The sequence below is a fragment of the Sinohyriopsis cumingii genome, chromosome 17 (assembly GCF_028554795.1).
Source record: "Sinohyriopsis cumingii isolate HCF-2022 chromosome 17, ASM2855479v2, whole genome shotgun sequence".
Lineage (NCBI taxonomy): Eukaryota > Metazoa > Mollusca > Bivalvia > Unionida > Unionidae > Sinohyriopsis > Sinohyriopsis cumingii.
In genome coordinates this window covers 28,257,153-28,278,630 of record NC_142977.1, presented here as the reverse complement: position 1 = coordinate 28,278,630, position 21,478 = coordinate 28,257,153, and the positions used below count along the sequence as shown (strand labels likewise).

At 34.5% G+C, this 21,478-nt stretch overlaps 1 protein-coding gene across 1 annotated transcript in view; it reads left to right on the top strand.

The window, feature by feature from the left end:
• Positions 1-21,478, top strand: part of LOC149778319 (uncharacterized) — an 81,673-nt gene that overhangs the window by 47,715 nt on the left and 12,480 nt on the right. The window contains exons 11-12 of the mRNA XM_089939126.1: positions 8,870-8,950; positions 15,949-16,062. Of these exons, the coding sequence (XP_089795252.1) occupies positions 8,870-8,950; positions 15,949-16,062 (195 nt within the window). The remainder of the gene's footprint in view (positions 1-8,869; positions 8,951-15,948; positions 16,063-21,478) is intronic.

The following is a 21,478-nucleotide window of genomic DNA, read 5'->3' as shown; positions in this document are numbered from 1 at the left end:
TGTGCCCTGTTGTATTTAAACATGAAATATGTAAATCTACAATAACAGCTGTGTCCGCGAGCATTTCTTTGAGAACCTAGTTAAGTGCTGATGGTGTTTTGATACCAAATTTACTTAAGTATTTTCTGTATTGTTACATTGAATTAAAAACTGACCTTATATTACCACATTAATTTCATCTTTTTTATCAAACAAAGGGGTTGGACTAATTGAAAAGTTAAAATGCATGCAAATCCAACCTGCATAAGAGCTAGCAGCCCTGGTCTAATGTCAGGTCACCTCATTTCTCCTTCAAATACGTTCCCCAATCACATTACATATGGAATATTAGCCTGATACCTCACAAATCCAGCTCTACTAAAAGATGAAAATCACCTTATCCTGTCTATTTTTAGATAGACAAAAGGCAGTAGCTCTTGATCAAAGTATGTAGTATGATAGCCTGTGATAATCCAGCCCTTTTTTGTGTTCCTATGGGCCCATTCAGTGTTCAGTTTGCATTTGTAGTGCTAATCTTTTGATCTTTTGCAGAGTCTATGATCATTTTTCTGCCAATATTTTGAGAGATTTGTCACTTGTCAGGACTTTGTCTTGTAGGACCACCATCCCACCATGCTATCGTTGACCTTACACAAGGTCATTAAGGGTTAGCATACATTTGACTTTATTTGCTTACTCCTTTCACTACAGAGCTGTTAATAGTGAAATTCTGAAGTGCTGCTTGATAATTATGCTTAATTTTTTGTACTTCTTGCTGTTTTGATAGAATTATTATTAACCAAGCATGCAGTATAAGTTTTAAACATGGCTGTAAGTTTCTGATATGACATTTCACAGATCTGTTAGCTACGATACTGTTTTTAGCGACCTAGTAATTTCAACACATTACTAGTTTTCTGCTTAAGTTTATGTGTCTTGTGTTGTTTTAGCATATATCAAATAAATGTTCTTCAGGTCACTTCAGAGTTAACTATGACTCCTGTTTTGGTTATGTTATGGATACATGGTTTCTGTTATGCATCTTCTATAACATGTGGTTATGAATGTTTTTTTTCAGCGACCTACTTATTTCATATATTACTAGTTTCTGCTTAGGTGTGTTTGTTGTATCAGAGCATGGTAGCCTACCGTGACTTTGTTTTGCTTTATAGCATATGAACATTGTCCTTTCTCTATTAACAATTGCATTGTGCTTAAGCTTAAAATAGAACCTACGTTTATGATACGACACATTTTTGGGTCTGTTATTTATGGCAGTGTTTTTGTAACCTAGTAATTTCAACCCTTTACTAGATTCAGCTTTGGTATGTGTCCTTTGTGTCATTTCCACAGTGTATTTTTGTTATCGATCTCTGTGCAGTTTCAATTTAGCATGGTAGTCCACCATGACTACTGCTTTGCTTGAAAACAAAAAGAGTAACACAAACTTTGTTTGGAAAGTCTTCATTGAACTCACTTGGAGGAAGACACAAAGACGAATAAAATTCATTCACTTCTGGTAAATAAAAATAATAATAATAATAATAATGAGGACTTTGTATAGCGCCTAATCTTTAGAAGCTCTAAGCGCTTTACAAAATTAGACAGTACCTATAAAATAAGAAAAATAAATTGATATGGTTACAGAAACAAACACCATGAAATTAGAAAACATTATAAAAACATGCTGAGAATATTTAAGGTAGGAAACATTATTAGGTCTTTAAGTTTGTTCTTGCAGTCAAAATAAGTGACTTTTGAGAGCCCTCTTGAATGTGATCACTCTGTCTTTGTGTCTAAGTTCAGTGGGCAATTCAAATGACAGCATAGTCACTAATGATACTAACATTGCAAATGTTTTCAATGACTTTTTCTCACCAGCATTACCACAAAGTTAAAAGAACCAGTGGTAAAAAACAACTTTAATAAACTGTAAAAGTTCTGCAGCAGCAAAATCTCTACGGAGGTTTGTTTCTCTATCCCACCAGTATAAAAAACTTTGTTAAATAAATGTTTCAGTGAACTTGATACCAAGAAAGCTACAGGACATGATCAGATCTGCCTCTGCTATTTTAGATAGCATAACATTCATAATCAAGTATTGCAACCTCATCATTGTCCCCAAAATATGGAAAACTGCTAAAGTAACTCCTATTCGCAAATCTGGTTCTGAAGCTGATAGCTACCGGCCAATTTCAATACAACCAAAACTTTACAAAATTGATTGAAAAACATGTCCATGACTCGTTCATGTCATATTTAACCAAACACTTGTTATGTGGGCCTTCTCAGCACATTGCCACCCTGTTTTATGTCCTCTTAATCAACAAGTCATGATCACACCTGAAATTTGATCATTCCCAAGTCAGTGGGGCAATCCAGGCTGACTGACCATTGGAATCCTGCTGCATAAACCCAGGTGGAAATAATGTAAAATACTGCCGCCAGTACACATGGTGGGACGACCCATCTGTTGCTGATCTTCATCAATACCTTTCATTTCAGTAAAGACTGATCCTGAGGCAAAACAGTCCTCTTTTGATCCGACAACACTGTGTTGGTGACCTATATCCTGAAACTGTAAGGTACCAGGCCACTTGTAAGATATTCTGATTTAGAATTTTCTATGTGGATGCAACAATCTCCATAGTAACATACCATTCAGACACCTCCTGGCTGCATCATTGTCTTCACTGAGAATCAATCCAGAAGGGTCATGTCCTGGAATGGCCCCTCCATCAATTGGACATCACTTGGATTCACACACTTCAAGGGCATCTGTTGATCGACCACTTAACGACAAGGTGGAATCAACAGCTACCCACCTTTGTCTCCCCATTTCCAGACTTGGCAGCTCGGGCCTTGAGATGTACTGTCAGGGTTTTGGGCCTCTGCCACCCCTCCTACAGTGCTACAATTACAGGGTCAAATTAGCAAGATGACTCCAATAGTCCCTCTTTGAGGGCACAAGCCCTGTATCACCGATATATTTTTCCCAACAATAATACACCCAGGAAGATTCTGGCCAACCTGAATTGACTGCCTTCTTCTAAATGCTTAGCTTTTATCAGGGGTCAGACAATTCAGACCTTTCATTTACGGAGAGAATCTTGAGAGTAACCATCTATATCGGCCATCTGCATGCCTCTATCCCTCAACTGACCAACTTATTCTAGCTCTGTTCTTGGAGGAGAAACAGTCAGTCAATACCAAAGGCTACTGCCCTATGATATTGGACACATTATGGCATGACAACATGTTTGGGTGGTATAGAGACCTGTTGGATCTTTTAGACAATATTGGTCTTCTTGACCAATATCCCTTACTTGTCTCCAAAGAGATCCAATCAGAGTTTTTTTTTTTAACGTGGCTAGATTTGAACCCCTTTGAATGTCTAGCCTACACATTGCTAAAATCACTATCATACAGACCATGTTTACAGATAGCTTTAGCTTCAGCTTGCAGGATTAGAGAGTTACAACCCCTTTTTGTTCACTGGAATTCTCTTTCAGTTCAGATTTGAGGGTTTGGTGGTTCTCATGATACCATCAGGTTTCATAGCCCAGAACAGATTACCATCTGTTGGTAGTCAACCAGTGTCCCTGTTTTCTTTCTTCCACAGCCAGGTTGAGAACAGCAGCCATGCAAGCAAGATTCTGTTCATGCTTTCAGGGATCCATGACTATGTACACATTCCAACATCATGGCAGATGTGGCATTGGGCATGATAAAGATCTCTCAGATTAATTTGACAATTTTGATCTCTAGCAACCAGAATCTATAACGTTGTTTCCAAACTGGAATTTGTCTCAGGTTCTAACTTGGCTCAACTCAAGCAAGTTTGAACCTCTTGCTCATGTTTCGCTAAAGTTCCTATTATGCAAGGCATGCTTTCTGATAGTTTTAGCGTTCGCATGCAGGGTCAGTGAGCTACATGCCCTTTCAGTTGACCTGAACTATCTTATGTTCAATTCAGATCGTTCAGTAGTCATCCTTACACAACCAGGCCTAGTTGCCAAGAATCAGTTGCCATCCATAGGTAAGCGACGAGTCATTCGTCCTCTCTTTTCCATAGATAAGTCTAGAGAGGCATCCTTACAAGATCCTGTCTGCACCCTGAAGCACTACTTGAGATACAGAGACAAGCAATGGCACGGGCAGCAACTCTTCTCATGTGGCTTACTGCTCAGAAGTTTCAAGCAATCTCTGTGAGACAGAACACAGGATATCACGCTTTATGCTCTTTATTCCTGGCTGATGGGGGTCATATGCTTTGTGTACTCTGACATCTCACCAGGTCAGAGTAGCCTCATGTCTGTGCCCTTAGGCATTACTTGAAACACACAGAGACAAGTTGTGACATGCATATATCACTTCCTCCCAGTCAAGGTCTGTAAACAAGGCATCCCCCCTCAAGCCTTTGCTTCATGGATGAAGTGGGTTACATGCTCAGCGTATTCTGAAATTTTTCAAGATCAGAGTCACCTCCTGAGGATTATAGCTCACAAGTTTAGAGCCATTTCTGCTAGCCTCGCTTCTGAATGCAGTATTCAATCCAAGACATTATAGAAGCTGTTGGATGGCATGCAGAGTCAACCTTCTCGAGTTTTTACCTCAGAAATTTAGCATCAGAGAGACAGACGTTGGATCTGGCAGGGCCAGTGGCAGCAGCACAGATGGCCACCAGGCCCAACTAGACCAATCAGCACAGCTCATTGGCTTTGCTGGATTCACCAGTGAAAATTTTGATGGATGAGAAAATCACAATTTCATCTTTTCAGCCATATATGAGTCCCCAGATCAAGGGATCTTGAGCTGTATTGCTTAGGTCATTAAGAGAATGGGTTATCTTTCATATGGGGAATCCAGCCACTTATCTCCAGAAGGATACCCAAGGTGAGGCTGGATGCTCAGCATCCCCTGCTCCCATTACTTATTTTCCTAATGTAATGTGATCGGGGAACATATTCAAAAGAGAAAGCAAATTTTTAAAGTAAATTATGTTTCTCCAAGAATAGCCCACCATGCAAGCATCCATGTTAATGTCTCACTCAGCTGAAAACTGGCAACCCATGGTGGTATCAAGGGGAGGTAATGAGCAAGAGCTACTGCCCTTTGTATATCTAACAATAGACAGGATAAAGATGATTTTTGTCATTTAGTAGGGCTGGATTCACGAGATAACAGGCTAATATTCCTAATATAATATGATTGGGTACTAAGTATCCTCTGAGAAACATAGTTTACTTTAAAGTTTGCTTTCAAATGATCAGTCAAACACTGTTATAATTTTTGTGGAGAATGTAATATAATTAAACTATCTCACATTAGCATACTCATTCATAAATGTGATCAATGGTAGCAAGATAACCAAGCAAAACAAATACTTGATACATAAAATTCTGTTTTACAAATACGTTTTATTAATGAAAAACTAGTTTCAGAGTTTGTAGTTATTTTGTAATTCCTGAATTTGCACTCAGAGATTTCCTCATGGAAAATTTCACTCTTGCTTTCAATGAAATCATGGCATCAATAATTTATTATAGAACAATGCAAAATATTGATTGTTGACAACGATACCTCTTTCATGAACTAAATGTTCCATTTTTTAAACAAAAGAATTTTGTTTGATTGTGAATTTAAATCAATAACTAGGCTGGTTCCCTGCTTAGAATGCTCTCTGAGTTGCATTTCACAAGACTTGAGAGCAAAGCAGGGAGAGTAAGGATCAGGGATCCAGACTACTCAACAACATTATAAAGCAGTGATGTAATACACAATGTTTTCCCATACATGTGAAGATTGTTGGAACAAAAATAATAATGACCTCTCAGTGCTTGGACATAAAAGAAATAAAGGTCATTTTTACATAAAAATAATAACTTAGAGAAAGGTCTTTAGTGACAATTATTTCCAATGCAATTTTAAAAGAGTATTCAGCCATTAAACAGACCAGTTGTCCTCCCATGCAGTTTTCTCGATGTCCAGCAGGATGGTGTCATTTCATACTGTTGTTGAGGTACCTTGATAAATTGGACCACACTTATAGTGTGGTCTATATTTTTGCACAAGTAATTGAGGGACAGGTGTATTTTGTTATATTTTCTTTCCAGACAGCATTCTCAGTATACTGTAAATAAGAATATTTGACAGATTTTGATTGATGAAAATGTCACTAATGACTTCTGGTGGCAACACTTTAGTAAGTTCTAATTAAATAAGATTTGACTAGTGAAATTGTTGTTTTATATACTGTATATGATTTTTAAATTGGTTTTATTGTCAGGTTGTATTATAATCATAAATGCAGTATGCCCTTTTTATTCTAACTTGAAAAAATTCAGTTTACTGTCACAGTTATGTCTACTAGCATTTCTGTGAGAACCTAGTTAAGTGCCAACCGTGTTTAGATCTTCAACTTGTGGAAATATTTGTTTTATTTTTACACTCAGTTAAAACCAGACCTGCTTTGTATTATCATGTTAATTACATATTTTGCATCAAATCAAATAAAGGGGGTGAAATAAAAGAAAAGTTAAAAGACATGCAAACCCACCTACATAAGATCTAGCAGTCACTGTCATTTGTCAGGTCTATTTCAGTTAATCAGTTGAACACTTATGTTGTTATGTCTGTTTCAATTAACACTTATACATGTTGTCAGGTCTATCTCAGTTAATCAGTTGAACACTGTTATACATGTTGTCAGGTCTATTTCAATTATTCAATTGAACACTGTTATACATGTTGTCAGATCTATTTCAGTTAATCAATTGAACACTGTTATACATGTTTTCAGGTCTATTTCAATTAATCAGTTGAACACTGTTATACTTTTTGTCAGGTCTATTTCAATCAGTTGAACACTGTTATACATGTCAGGTCTATTTCAATTAATTGATTGAACACTTATACATGTTGTCAGGTCTATTTCAGTTAATCAATTGAACACTGTCATACATGTCAGGTCTATTTCAATTAATTAATTGAACACTGTTATACATGTTGTCAGGTCTATTTCAGTTAATCAATTGAACACTGTTATACATGTTGTCAGGTCTATTTCAATCAATTAATTGAACATTGTTATACATGTTGTCAGGTCTATTTCAATTAATTAGTTGAACACTGTTCTACATTTTGTCAGGTCTATTTCAGTTAATCAATTGAACACTGTTATACATGTCAGGTCTATTTCAATTAATTAATTGAACACTGTTATACATGTTGTCAGGTCTATTTCAATTATCCAGTTGAACACTGTTATACATGTTGTCAGGTCTATTTCAATTAATCAATTGAACACTATTATACATGTTGTCAGGTCTATTTCAATTAATCAGTTGAACACTTATACATGTTGTCAGGTCTATTTCAATTAATCAATTGAACACTGTTATACATGTTCTTATGCTAAATAAATACTAAATTAAACTACTTTAAATTAGCTCATTCACAAATGAGATCAAAGATAGCTCAGCTACCAAATGAAATGAGTACTTGTTGAATAAAAGGCTGTGTTTCACAGTTCATTATGGAGAAGTGGGTTCCAGAGTTTATAGTGAACTTAAATTTCCTGAATTGGCCTTCAGAGATTTCCTCAAGGATGAGAGGAAGTTTCACTATTTCTTGCAACAAGATAATGGCATTGATATTTTACTAATGGAACAATTAAAAAAATGACATTTAGGGTTATTTCATGGAATATGTGTCCCTAGTTTTTCTATAAAAAAAAAGGAATCACAATTTTGTATGAATAGGGAAGAACAAAAAGCAGTGACGTATTACACTGTTTACACATACACATAATTTTGTTGGGACAAGTTGGAATAATATTGTTAATGATTTTTCAGAGGTATGGTTATCTTGAAAATAAATTTTATTTATACAGAACAAGCAAACAACTTCACTTGAAAAATCTTTTACTGATAATTATTCCCAATGCAATTATAAAACAAATAGCCATTAAACAGCTCCATTAACCTGGCACCCTGCCTGTTGTTTTTTATGTTCAGTGGGGATGACATCCCCTTCTTGATTCTTCTGGTTCCCATGGTTGTTGTTGTTGTTGTTGTTGTAGGGTTTAACACCATTTTTCAGCACATGATAGGCTCTACATGGCAGCCAGTTATTAATGGTGGAGGAAGAACCCGGGAAAACCCCAGAAAGAACCACCAACCTACGAGAAGCCACTGGCAAGCTTTCTCACATACCCACATTGGCTGAATCCGAGACTCAAACCCACGCAGACAGAGGTGAGATGGCAGTGATCCTTAACGGAGAGTGCTTTAGACCACTCAGCCACTAAAGCCCCTGTTCCCATGGCAACTTGCAGTCTATGTTTTTGGACTCTGCTGATATGCAAGATATCAAAAGAGAGGTGTTTATGAGAGATAATTCCAGATTAAGTTCAAAGCACTCAGGAATATAATTTTCATATTTTTTAAATATTGGATCTAAAAGAAAACCAGCAAAATTTCCTTTTTTAGTGAATTATGTTTTGGCTATCTTCCTCATTCAGGAGAAATGAAATAAAGATTTGTCTTTTTCATATAGTGAAACCTTTTTTTTTTAAGAGGGTACACTTTTGAATGAATAACAAATCTTAACATATTCTTGACATATTATTGGTTTACATCAAATATTGTAGGTAAGCTTTTGCTTGTCTGAATTTTCATTTTTCTGATTTTTATTCTAGTGTGATTTCTCATAATACTTTTCTCAGTATTACATTATCAAATGATACATGAAGTGGTTCAAAAGCTTGCAATGTCAGCTGCCTCAGTAAGAAGAGTAGTGACTGGTCTTAGTCCTGTTGTACTCAGTGGTGTCTTTCATATCATACATTTTTGTTGTCATTTAATGCATTCAGGTGTTTTAATTACAGGTAATCTTAAGAAGCAGGTAGTGTACGTTGATACAGGGGAACTTTACAAAGCAAGAGAGGCAGAGATTAGCTTTATACATAGTAAGTAAATGTATATTATTTCTTTGTTGGAGTCCCTAGTAATGTCAGTGTTAAGTTTATCACAAATGTCCAGATTGCTGCACGACTCTGTTGCACAGGTATATATTTGAATTAAACAGAGTAACATTCCCCTAAATACATATCATTGTTTGTCCAACCTGTCAGCAGCAAAAGAGATATTTAAAACATTTCCGTTTACCCAGAATGTCAACAGCATAAGAGATCCTTAATAAATAGCCCTTGTTGCACAAAATGGCAACATTATAATAGATCCTTAGTACATGTCCCTGTTTGCCCAAAATGTCAATATCATAAGAGGATGTTAATTATAACAGTTTGCCCAAAATGTCAATATCATAAGAGGATGTTAATTATCACAGTTTGCCCAAAATGTCAATATCATAAGAGGATGTTAATTATAACAGTTTGCCCAAAATGTCAATATCATAAGAGGATGTTAATTATAACAGTTTGCCCAAAATGACAATATCATAAGAGGATGTTAATTATAACAGTTTGCCCAAAATGTCAATATCATAAGAGGATGTTAATTATAACAGTTTGCCCACAATGTCAATATCATAAGAGGATGTTAATTATCACAGTTTGCCCAAAATGTCAATATCATAAGAGGATGTTAATTATAACAGTTTGCCCAAAATGTCAATATCATAAGAGGATGTTAATTATCACAGTTTGCCCAAAATGTCAATATTATAAGAGGATGTTAATTATCACAGTTTGCCCAAAATGTCAATATCATAAGAGGATGTTAATTATCACAGTTTGCCCAAAATGTCAATATCATAAGAGGATGTTAATTATCACAGTTTGCCCAAAATATCAATATCATAAGAGGATGTTAATTATCACAGTTTGCCCAAAATGTCAATATCATAAGATGATGTTAATTATCACAGTTTGCCCAAAATGTCAGTAGCATAATAGATTACAGTAGAATCCCGCTTTAACGCAATAATTGGGGTCCAAAAAATTTGATCGAGTTAACATCGGGGTTGCATTAATGCGGGATTTTACAGTATTTTACTTTTTTCAGAGAACAACTCATTGGCACATATATGTGTATTCATGTCTACTGTATATAATGAATAGAGTATCAACACCATTTACTATCATGCCGTCTTGGCATGCATTTCATCCATAATGCATGTAATTCCATTTAAAAATTGCACACAGATTTACAATATTCAATAATTTTGTCCCAGATCATTGTGTATCTAATTTCAGTATCTAATATACAGCATGAACAGAGTATTAACACCATTTACTTGCCATCTGAAATTGTGCTGTCGGGGCTTGCAATTAATCATTAATACATGTAATTCCATTGCAAAAATTGCATAAATATTTAAACTATTCAATAATTTTGCCACACATCATTATGTGTCTGAATTCAGTGGGGGAAATTAACAGCAAAATTAGGTTAAGAAAGACGAAACACATGTACAGTTCATTATGTTCCAGGGTCTATAAACAGTGTCTGTACAAATTTCATACTGCTAAAAACATTTCATATGCATTTCCATGTACATTTATCCATTGCAAATTTCCAATAATTAATGCTTGTATGCCTATTTGTTTGAATGACTACAGCAAGAATAATTAACAATCAACACATGCTTTCAGCGTGCAGATAACTTTTACTTCAGATTTTGTGAATATTGAAAGAAACGTGTGAAAACTACTATACATATCATTGTGCAAAGTGCAGAGAAGGACTTGCGTTTGTGAACTTGCTTTTCCATTATGGTAAAATATTTTTATGAAAAACAGGAAATTAATAACAAGTTCATAAACAAACACCATACCCATGTAAAACCAGAGAACTAAGTGCATTAGGCCTGCCATAGTCACAAGTTGCTTTCATACAAAAATTTAAGCTGAATGCATGTACAGTTTCATACCCTTTCAATTTTCAGCTAATAAAGCAGACATTATTTACTGGTCAACTGATTGTGTCAAATAACATTGCCAAGCCCAGCAAACATTTTAGCAGCTTTTAAGTTTTTGATGTTTATTAAATTGTGAGAATCTTTTATCAACCACCACATTGTCTTCTGCTTGGTTTTGTATGCAGTTAAAGAAGAAACACATGTCAGCTATTGTTTGAGCAATGATTGTATACAGAATTAATTGAAGACAATCACAAAAGATGACTTACTGGCTTTACTCATGGATCAGTAATAAGTAACATTTCCGATTATTTTGGCATAACACTTAGAAAACCTGGCGAAATTGTTAAATTTCACGATTGTAGCATATTAAAATTCATATGCTAACTCTTCCCCAAAATGATAATAAACATTTTACACACTATTTCTTGCACATGTACTTAAAAAAATATTGTTTCCCGGTATAAGAAAAATACATGTACATGTATTTAAAATTTCAGGAACCATGCCACGATCATATTGTATATCAATTCATATGCGAACTCTTCCCCAAAATGATAATAAACATTTTACACACTATTTCTCATACTTTAAAAAAAAGATCCCGATATGAGAAAAATACACATACATGTATTTAAAATTTCACGAACCATGCCACGATTGTATTATATCCAAATTCATACGCGATCTCTTCCCCAAAATGATAATACATTTTTTATACACTATTTCACGTACTTTGACCAAAAAATATTTTTTATATGCTAATGAATATACAGAATTTCTGGAGCCACGCCACGACTGCATTATATCCAAATTCATGTTATCGCAGGTTGCATTGTGGCGGGGTCACACTGTAATAGATTCTAGTTAATAGACAAGTCTTCTGGTACCAGAAGGTATGATTATATCTACAACTTAATAGATAGTATAATTGGTTATATCTGTCCATCTGTCTGTATGTCAGATTTCCTTGTACCAATAACTCTGTTTACATTTTAGTGAGTGAGAGATTAATCATATTTTGTTACAAGGATGAGTAGATGACAATAAATTTTTGCATCTTGAATGCTGGTTGAAAAGGAGGTATGAGAGGTTGGTGTAATATGGAATGGTGCTTGTAATCTGAACTCATTATATACAAATTGGTTTTAAATGTTTTATGCTGTGTCATATGAAAAATGTGGATGACAAGGAAGATTCCAAATCCTGGATGCAACCCATTAAGGCTGGTGGTGGGAGGTGTAAAGAAGGTCAGAAGGTCACATTAGCAAACTAAAGTGGATATTTACAATAGGTTCCATCACTTGTTGCATTGTGAACTATTACTGTCACATGAGTATCTGTTAAGCATTTTATTATTGGTAGAAATTTACATGGTAAGAAAGATGGGAGGAAATTCTGAAGTTAATATTCATCGGCAAATCTTCCCCAACTGTTTTTTTTCACTATGTATTCATGTCTGTATATGTTTGTAACAGACATTATCACAGTCCATTGCATACAGATGCTCTGATCAACAACATGGTACGTTTTCTCCTCCTTCACCCACCCACCCTGGACATTGATCCTGCTATTCTTCCTGGGTTAGATTACTAGAATCTTCCCCATCTATGTGTACAGGTTAGGGGACATCTAACCCATGTGGTTAAAATTTATGTCAGGGACTTGAACCTTTTTGAGTCTTAGGTACAATTTTTCCCCCCCATGGATTAGATTTCCATCCTCTGTCCATACACATGAGACTGATTAGCTTACTAGCACACCATATTATTTGTGGGGGGCAAAAACATTGCAGAGTATGACAGTAGGTGTATAATCTGTGTGGTATAATATGTGTACAGTCTGTGTGCTATAATATGTGTATAGTCTGTGTTGTCAAATAATTTTGTGTACAATCTGTGTACTATATGTATACAATCTGTGTGCTATAATATGTGTATAGTCTGTGTTGTCAAATAATTTTGTGTACAATCTGTGTACTATATGTATACAATCTGTGTGCTATAATATGTATATACACTACTCCCTCGATAACTCGTGCCCTGATAACTCGCAAACCTCCTTATAACATGGGGTCAGGTGAGGATCCCATTTTTTAAAACCAGAAAATACCCCTAAAAATTTATCCCTATTTCTTAAAAATGAAAAAATTCACAGTCAAAATTGGTAACTGAAACGTTGATATATTACTAGTTTTATGGTAAAAAAATGGTAGATATGACCAGGATATTGTAATCAACATTTTGAAATCATTAACTTTTTATAAATTGTCATATAATTGGTGACATTTTCTTTCCAAACAACATTCTTAGTATACTGTAATTAAAGATATTCAAGGAAATTTCAATCACTGAAAATGTCACTTACGCCTAGTGTAGGCAGTACATTAATATTTAAATGCCAATTAAATAATTTTTATTAAATGAAATTTGTGTATTGATTCTATCTTTTAGTTCCACTTAAGTGTAATCATCAAAAATGCAACGTGTAATTAAACGTAAAATGTGTCGATCTATCATAACAGCTATATCTGCAAGCATTTCTCTGTGAACCTAATTAAGTGCCGACTATGTTTTGATAACTGACTTGTTGTATTGTTTCACCAAATTAAAAGCTGGCCTCTTTTGTATTATCATGTTAATTATGTCTTTTGAATCAAATAAAGGAGGTGGAATAAATTAAAAAAAGTTAATAGGCATGCAAATCCTACATACTTAAAATCTAGCGGCTCCAGTAATATGTTGGGTGACCTCACTTCGGTTGATCAATCGAACACTGTTATAAGTGTTATTTTTGTGTGTAACAAACTACGTTAAATTAACAGACTCCTTCATAACTGTTATCAAAGATAGCAAGGCAGCCAAGCAAAACGAATACTTCGTAAAATATAGATCTTGGTTTCACAGATACGGACCCATTGTGGGCAAGTGATTTTCAGAGAATTCCTGAACTGTCACTTAGAGATATCCTCAAGGATGATGAGAAGTTTCACTATTACTTTCAGTGAAATCACAATATCAATATTGTACTAATTGAACAATAAAAAAATTGAGTTTTGACACAGGCAATTGTATCATGAAATAAATATCACTAGTTTTTGAAAGAAAGGAATCTTGTTTGATGCTATCTCAACAGATAGTCTATTTCCCAGCTAATTTGGCTCACGACTTGGCAGTATACTATTAAATACCACTTCAGGACCAGATTAATCAACAAAATAAAAAGCAGCGACGTAATATACAGATGTTTTCATGTACAGGTGATGGTTGTTGAAAACGATCTTTCACATGTTGGAAATTTTGAAAATAAATGTTATTTATGCAGAATAATGAGCAACTTCATTAGAAAAAGCACGTTATTAATGATTACTATCAATGTGATTGTAAAAGGAGGATTCAGTTATTAAAGAGCCATACTCACCCTTCTCTATTTTCTTGATGTGTAAGAAGATTTCTTTAGTTTTTGGAGATCTCTTGATAACTTGTACCCTCGCTTATGGTGCAGTCTATGTTTGTGGACCCCATTGTGTGCGGGTTATCGAGGGAGAGGTGTAATCTGTGTGGTATAATATGTATACAATCTGTGTGGTATAATATGTATATAATGTGTTTGGTATAATATTTGTACAATCTGTGTGGTACAATATGTGTACAGTTTGTGTGGTATAAAATGTATATAATCTGTGGTATAGTATGTGTACAATCTGTGTGGTATAATATGTGTACAGGTTGTGTGGTATAATATGTATATAAATCTGTGTGGTATAATATTGTATAGTCTGTGTGGTATATTGTGTACAGCCTCTGGTATGAAATGTACAGTGTATGTGGTATAATATATGTAGTCCCTGTGGTATAATATATGTACAGTATATAGTATAATATGTGTACAATCTCTGTGCTATAATATAGGCACAGTCTGTGTGATATAATGTGTGTACATTCTCTATGGTATAATTTTTACAGCAGTGACATCAGATAAATGACATAATTGTAGCATATGAACATATCTACCATAAGGGTAAGATAAAAAAAGATCATATTCCTACGTGTGTATGATGGTGTTATCAAATGTAGATCAGAGATCGTGTTTTCCAGTGTAGATCAATGATGGTAAATCTCTCATCACAGCTATATTTCATCACATGGCCTTATACTGTGATCATAGTGCATACAAAATGGCTAAAAAAGCTCCATCATCACAGTAATCAAGACAAACATCAATTACAACAAATTTATATCTTATAATGTACAGCAGTTGGAGTTAGTGTCCCACAAACAAGATGTTTTGCATTTTGAAAGGTCATTGTTGTAATTGTTTTGTTTTTAAAAAATTAATCTTCATATTATTATTTGTGAATAGTAATAAATAGATACATACAACCATTCTTTTCATTCAGATTATGCAAATGTGTCCTAGATGTAATTATTGGACACATAATATTTTATTCATATCACATCCCTGTCATAATACATTACCACCTAATTTGAGTTCAGTGCTTTGTCATCTATAAATGTACTTTACCCATTAATTACCTTTTCATATATTGCTTTACCACCTAATTTAAGTTTTTTGTCATCTTTAAATAATTACCTACTAATTGCTTTTATACATTCTTGACTTCATTTACTTTCAGAAATAACATGAAATTGGAACGTTTTTTACCAAATAAAAAATTGTTTTGCTTTCTTACCATTTCTCCTCACGTCATCAATTTTTTCATCTATATGTATCAGATCTGCCTTTATGTCATTATGAGTACAATAGTTATTCTAATAGACTCCATGAGGGCAGTACAATTTCCAGATGGGGGGTATGTTGAATACATTATATCACAGTTTGATTGAAAATGTTCCTAAATTAAATTATTTTGATTTGTAAACATTGGATTACTCATGTACCATTTGAATTATTTGGATGTACCATAATGGATCTATATAGAGCTATAAGCCTTGATAAGATACAGTTTCAACCTTTTTGTCGATAAAAGGGGAGGGGTGTGTTTATTAGAATTGGAGGGGGGATTCTATTAGAATAAATATGGCATTTTACATATAAATAAGATACATTTTTTTTACCTTCCAGAGACTGATGTAAAATTCCAAGATGATGCCACCCACGAACTACGACCTGATGGAGCCATTAAGCAAGTTTCCTCAATATCTGTTGCCCAACATGTATGTGGATTTCTGAATAATGGTAAGTTAAATAAAAGACCTTTTTGTTTTTGTCTATGGTGTAAAGTTTGGAAATGCATAATTTCTGTTGAATAATAGTTTAGAATTTTAATAATGAATTTCTAGCTTCTCTAATCACTAAAAGATTTGTTTTTGTATTTTGGGAATTTATTTTTTACCTATGTCCAATAAGAATGGAAACACTTCCATGTCAGGTTTGTGAAATCGGGTACTGACCAAACTTTCAGTATAGTGATTCATCACTGTATTCAAGTAAAAAGGCATGACCATCACTATCCTGATTATTGTCTTGCCTGTACAACGTTAAAGACAATGTATGCTATGATTCTGGCAGCATCTGTACATGTAGCTATCAGGTCAGAGTTCATTGTCAAGGTTTTATTGATATCCCTATGCAGGAACTGAATTTCATTTTCTCTTTTGTATATTTATTAGCATTTTTCAACCTGTTTTTGCTAGTTTTTAATACAATTTTTGCTTATTTTGTTTTGCAGTTTATAGTGAAATATCCACAGTAAATGTGAAATGGGCATTTAGTGTTAACCTCATCTGCCTGGATCATCACATCTATTTGTCTGCCATTCTTGCCATCATTACCTGGTTTAGTTTGGCATTACTTCAGGTTAATTTTTCTTGCACTCACACTTATATGTTATTGAAAATTAGTGCATGGATCTAACTTGGGGTGAACAGACATGCCAAAAGTAGGTCACTTAAACTGCATTGCCAAAAGTAGGTAATTTCTCACTTCATTGGCTTCTTTTACCTTTAGTGTATAGTCAGTGTGTCATACAATACAACTTTGAGTGTACAGCCACATGGCTTTGTCTATGGATCCATTATACTGAGTACTAGATTATCATTTAAATGACCAGATCATTGTAACCTACATTTCATGCATCTGTGACTTTTCTTAAGCTATACTTTTAGGTTGTCATCTGTATCTAATCTTCTAATGTCTCTACTGGTAATCTCAATCAGTGGAAACATTACCCATTCAGATGAAAATTAAGCCATCTCTGCCAACATGGGATTCTTACACTGGTACAGCTCTGCCATAATCCCCAATGTTACAGTGAGAATATATTATCATGGCAAAATATATTGGAATAATATAAAGTTTTTGAGGGAACATGGTTTATGTAGCAACTTTTGACCCTATATTTCAAGAATGCAGTATTTTTTACTTTTATTTTGGATGTCAGCAGGAGATGTTATCTGGAAAGGGTGCCTTTTTTCTTCCCATCACTTTGACTGTTGTCAGCCACTTAAGAAACCAGTAGAGAAATAAGTCCTCCTACCTCTGTCATCCCATTCGATTATTTTTGCAAGTGGTGTCCTGTCAAAAAAAGCCACATTTAAGTCCACCACTGCCAAGGCAGGGTCAGGTTCCTCTTGGACTCACTGCAATGATGGAATCAGATTATTGACACTGCATGGTCATAAGTGAGACCTTTATGCACTGGGGTCGACTAATTGCAGACCATCTTGTGATGATGTGGAACACTAATTTCAAAATCTAAAATTTTGGGCACCTTATGCCCTGTCCATAAATTGGAATAACCTAGGTAAACATGCCTTTCCTCTTAATCTCCCTCAAAGTTCCAGAAGTCTTGCAAAAATATTGGGAAGATCTATGTGCTGACTAATCCTGATGACTCTTGTCAAGCTGCGAAAATCAGATCTGCTACGTCCTTGATCAAGCATTAGCAATTCCAAGGGAAGACCTGCTCTTTCCTCACCACTAAACAGCGCATACAAGTTTATTCAAAACCCAGAGTTGCATAATCTGCATTCTTGGTGCATAGACAACAAGCCCTCAAAAGGAAACATTTTTTCAGACAGCTGGTGGACAGAATTGCTTGGGCAAGAAATTTTACCAAATTAATAACCTATAAGGGAAAGTGGAGAGTTTCTCCCAGTGGTCAGAGATGAAACACACCACTCTGCTAAAAGTCTACATATCACATTTAGCTAGCCTCATCTTTTGGCTTTTCAGGCAGAAGAAATTAGCTCCATTGACAGTCTAGGGCGCTGTTTCATATTCATTTTTAGTCACTTTTCACCAGTGAAGGCCTAGGCCTCTTGCCTGGATATAATCTATGGTGGGTTCTGATGTGGTCAAATAAGGTACATTTTGAACCACTGTTTAGAGCCTATGGGACACACCATTCATGCAAGACCTGCTTCCTAATAATTTGAGCTACTGCAGACAGAACCAGTAAAATTCATGTCTTATTGGTTGACTCAAAAAAGCTGCAGTTTTACTACATTGGTCTAGCTTTTCTTATGATGGCCCATGTTTTCATTGCTAAGAACAGGTGCCTGCTCATGTAAATCAGTATTTTGTCTTGAAATCAGACAGAAATGGTACTTGAAGCAGATTGAACAGATCAGAACAGGTAGATGTCAGCTGGTTTTACTATTCAGACAAGACATTATTTTTACTCATGCTCTGTTATCCTCTTTCCAGTGGGTTATCTGCTTAACATACAAGAAACTAACCCAAGATCATATTAAATTCTTACCTGTATCAGTCATCTGTTACAACTCTATTGTCTTAAACAAAGTATCAGAAAAATGTGAAAAACAACAAGTTTTTTACACAGATAATTTATTTGTGTTGAATACAAAGTGGAAAAGGGTGCATAGAACTTCTGGTATTGTGAATTAAATCCAAATAATCTGAGAATTACTAACACAAATCCTAGTGAATAAAGTTCTGATTAAACTTGAGTGGTATTCCAAAATGCAATGGTGAAGGTGTTGATGCGCCTTTGATGGTCTGTGTCATGGCGATGCGCCAACAGTCTTTTATTGAATAACAATTATATAATCTAGAGTATTTCCTTACTTGAATTTGCACTATAAATCCAAGTCTGTTTGTTATTATAATGAAGCAGTTTGTATTTCCAGAGAAGAATAATTTGAGTGATTCTAAATCAAAATACTGTAGACAACAAGGATTACTGTCCAGATGTTATCACAGATATAAATAATTGTTCAGCAAAACATGATTTTATACTCGTCTACCTGACCTAGGTCACAGTTTAGCATTTTCTTGCAAAAAATATTACCTAATAGAAAATTTCATTCTAGAAGATTCCAGATGTTTACCAGATAAAATCTGTTACTAAAATTATAATCGTATAGAAGTAAGCACAATGTCCTTGACTCAGACCAAGATAAATATGTTTTCTTCTGTTGATAATGATCCTAATATTAAACACATATTCATGAAGAAAATATTAGCAATATTAGTTGTTTACAGAATTTTAAAAAAATTTGAAGATTTTGTCAGGTAAACAATAAACTTGATTTGGGACAAGGTCAGCTACAAGATACAATTTTACATAAAATATACCAAGCATCTAACAAACAATAAAAGTTAAATATGCATAACACATCACATGATTTGTCACTATCACAACATTTGTGTATAGGTCAGAGGCCAGAAACATATTCCAGCTTCTTTAATCCTAAAGGGCAGAGTTCAACCTTATTGAAATTATGTCAACAGCACAACAGCCTACATTCCCAGGTCACTCACAGGGTTCCAGCACTACTGGAAAATTCAAAAATACGTTAGAAGAAAGAATAACTTTGTTCCTGTCTAATAAAACCCTTTACTTTTACAAATGATGATCAAATTTGGGGAGAAATCTTGAATTTTCACCATCAAGTTGATGGCAGAAAAAATGGTCAATTGAGTCATAATTGAAATTATCAGGAGTTAATTTTGTAGAGTTCCTACCCAAAGCTTCAGAGGTTACTAAACTCTTCAGTCAGTTGAGGTACAATTGCTGTATGGATCATTTGGGTGTTTGTCCTAAACATATTTGCTTAGTCAATACAAGTGCTCACATCAGGTGGACTGATCATTTTTCACTTGCTCCCTATCTATCATTTCCTATGTAGAAGATAAGATGACCAGTCTTGCATTACCCAATGCCAACACATTTTTGCTGCAAATGATCTCCATAAAAGTTTTTAAAAAAGTATTGAAGCTTATCTTCCCCAGTTCCCCTTCTGATCTCTAAAGTCATCATAATGGAAAGGTGATAAATCTTTGCTTATTGTTAGGAAGTTTGCACCAAGATCATTATCATCAATAGTAATTCAGCAACTGAAAGTTGTCTTTGTGGTGATTTTTACTTTAAGACCTTACTGAATACTTAGAACTGTACCAACTGTTGGGGCAGTTTTATGATGGATATGAAATCCAGGTTCAGAACTATCCATTAGAATGAGCATATCACTCTTTGTCATTTTCTTCTTGCAAGCGTACAATTTTAGTGAATGATAGCATTCTCACAAAGTCACACTGGTACAAACTAAAATGAAAGGCAGCTGAAGCAGCCCGGTAGTCACTATTTGGAATGGAAGATGTGCCAGTCATATAGGACATGCATACCTGACTCATGCATTACTCTTGACTTAGACTAGGTGCATATCTTGCATATTGACTTAGAGTGGAACACATTCTTGTTGCCTGCATCGATAGAAATATATGATTTGAACTCAGTTAAGTAACATTATTATCATGTGCTGGTAACCTGAGAAAATGTTGCAATTTTAGATAGAATGCTGTTTTACATAACAGATTTAAAACCTATCTTATTAAGGATTTGATATATTTACTTATTTTATTTGATATATATTTTAGAGAATTTTTACATCTTTACAGTTTATCTTTGATCATGTGGTACTCATATTTACATTCATTTGGAAGGGTTTGTGGTAATTATTCAGTACTCATATTTACATTCATTTGGAAAGGTTTGTGGTAATTATTCAGTACTCATATTTACATTCATTTGGAAGGGTTTATGGTAATTATTCAGTACTCATATTTACATTCATTTGGAAGGGTTTGTGGTAATTATTCAGTACTCATATTTACATTCATTTGGAAGGGTTTATGGTAATTATTCAGTACTCATATTTACATTCATTTGGAAGGGTTTGTGGTAATTATTCAGTACTCATATTTACATTCATTTGGAAGGGTTTATGGTAATTATTCAGTACTCATATTTACATTCATTTGGAAGGGTTTGTGGTAATTATTGAGTGCTCATATTTACATTCATTTGGAAGGGTTTGTGGTAATTATTCAGTACTCATATTTACATTCATTTGGAAGGGTTTATGGTAATTATTCAGTACTCATATTTACATTCATTTGGAAGGGTTTGTGGTAATTATTCAGTACTCATATTTACATTCATTTGGAAGGGTTTGTGGTAATTATTCAGTACTCATATTTACATTCATTTGGAAGGGTTTGTGGTAATTATTCAGTACTCATATTTACATTCATTTGGAAGGGTTTGTGGTAATTATTCAGTACTCATATTTACATTCATTTGGAAGGGTTTGTGGTAATTATTGAGTGCTCATATTTACATTCATTT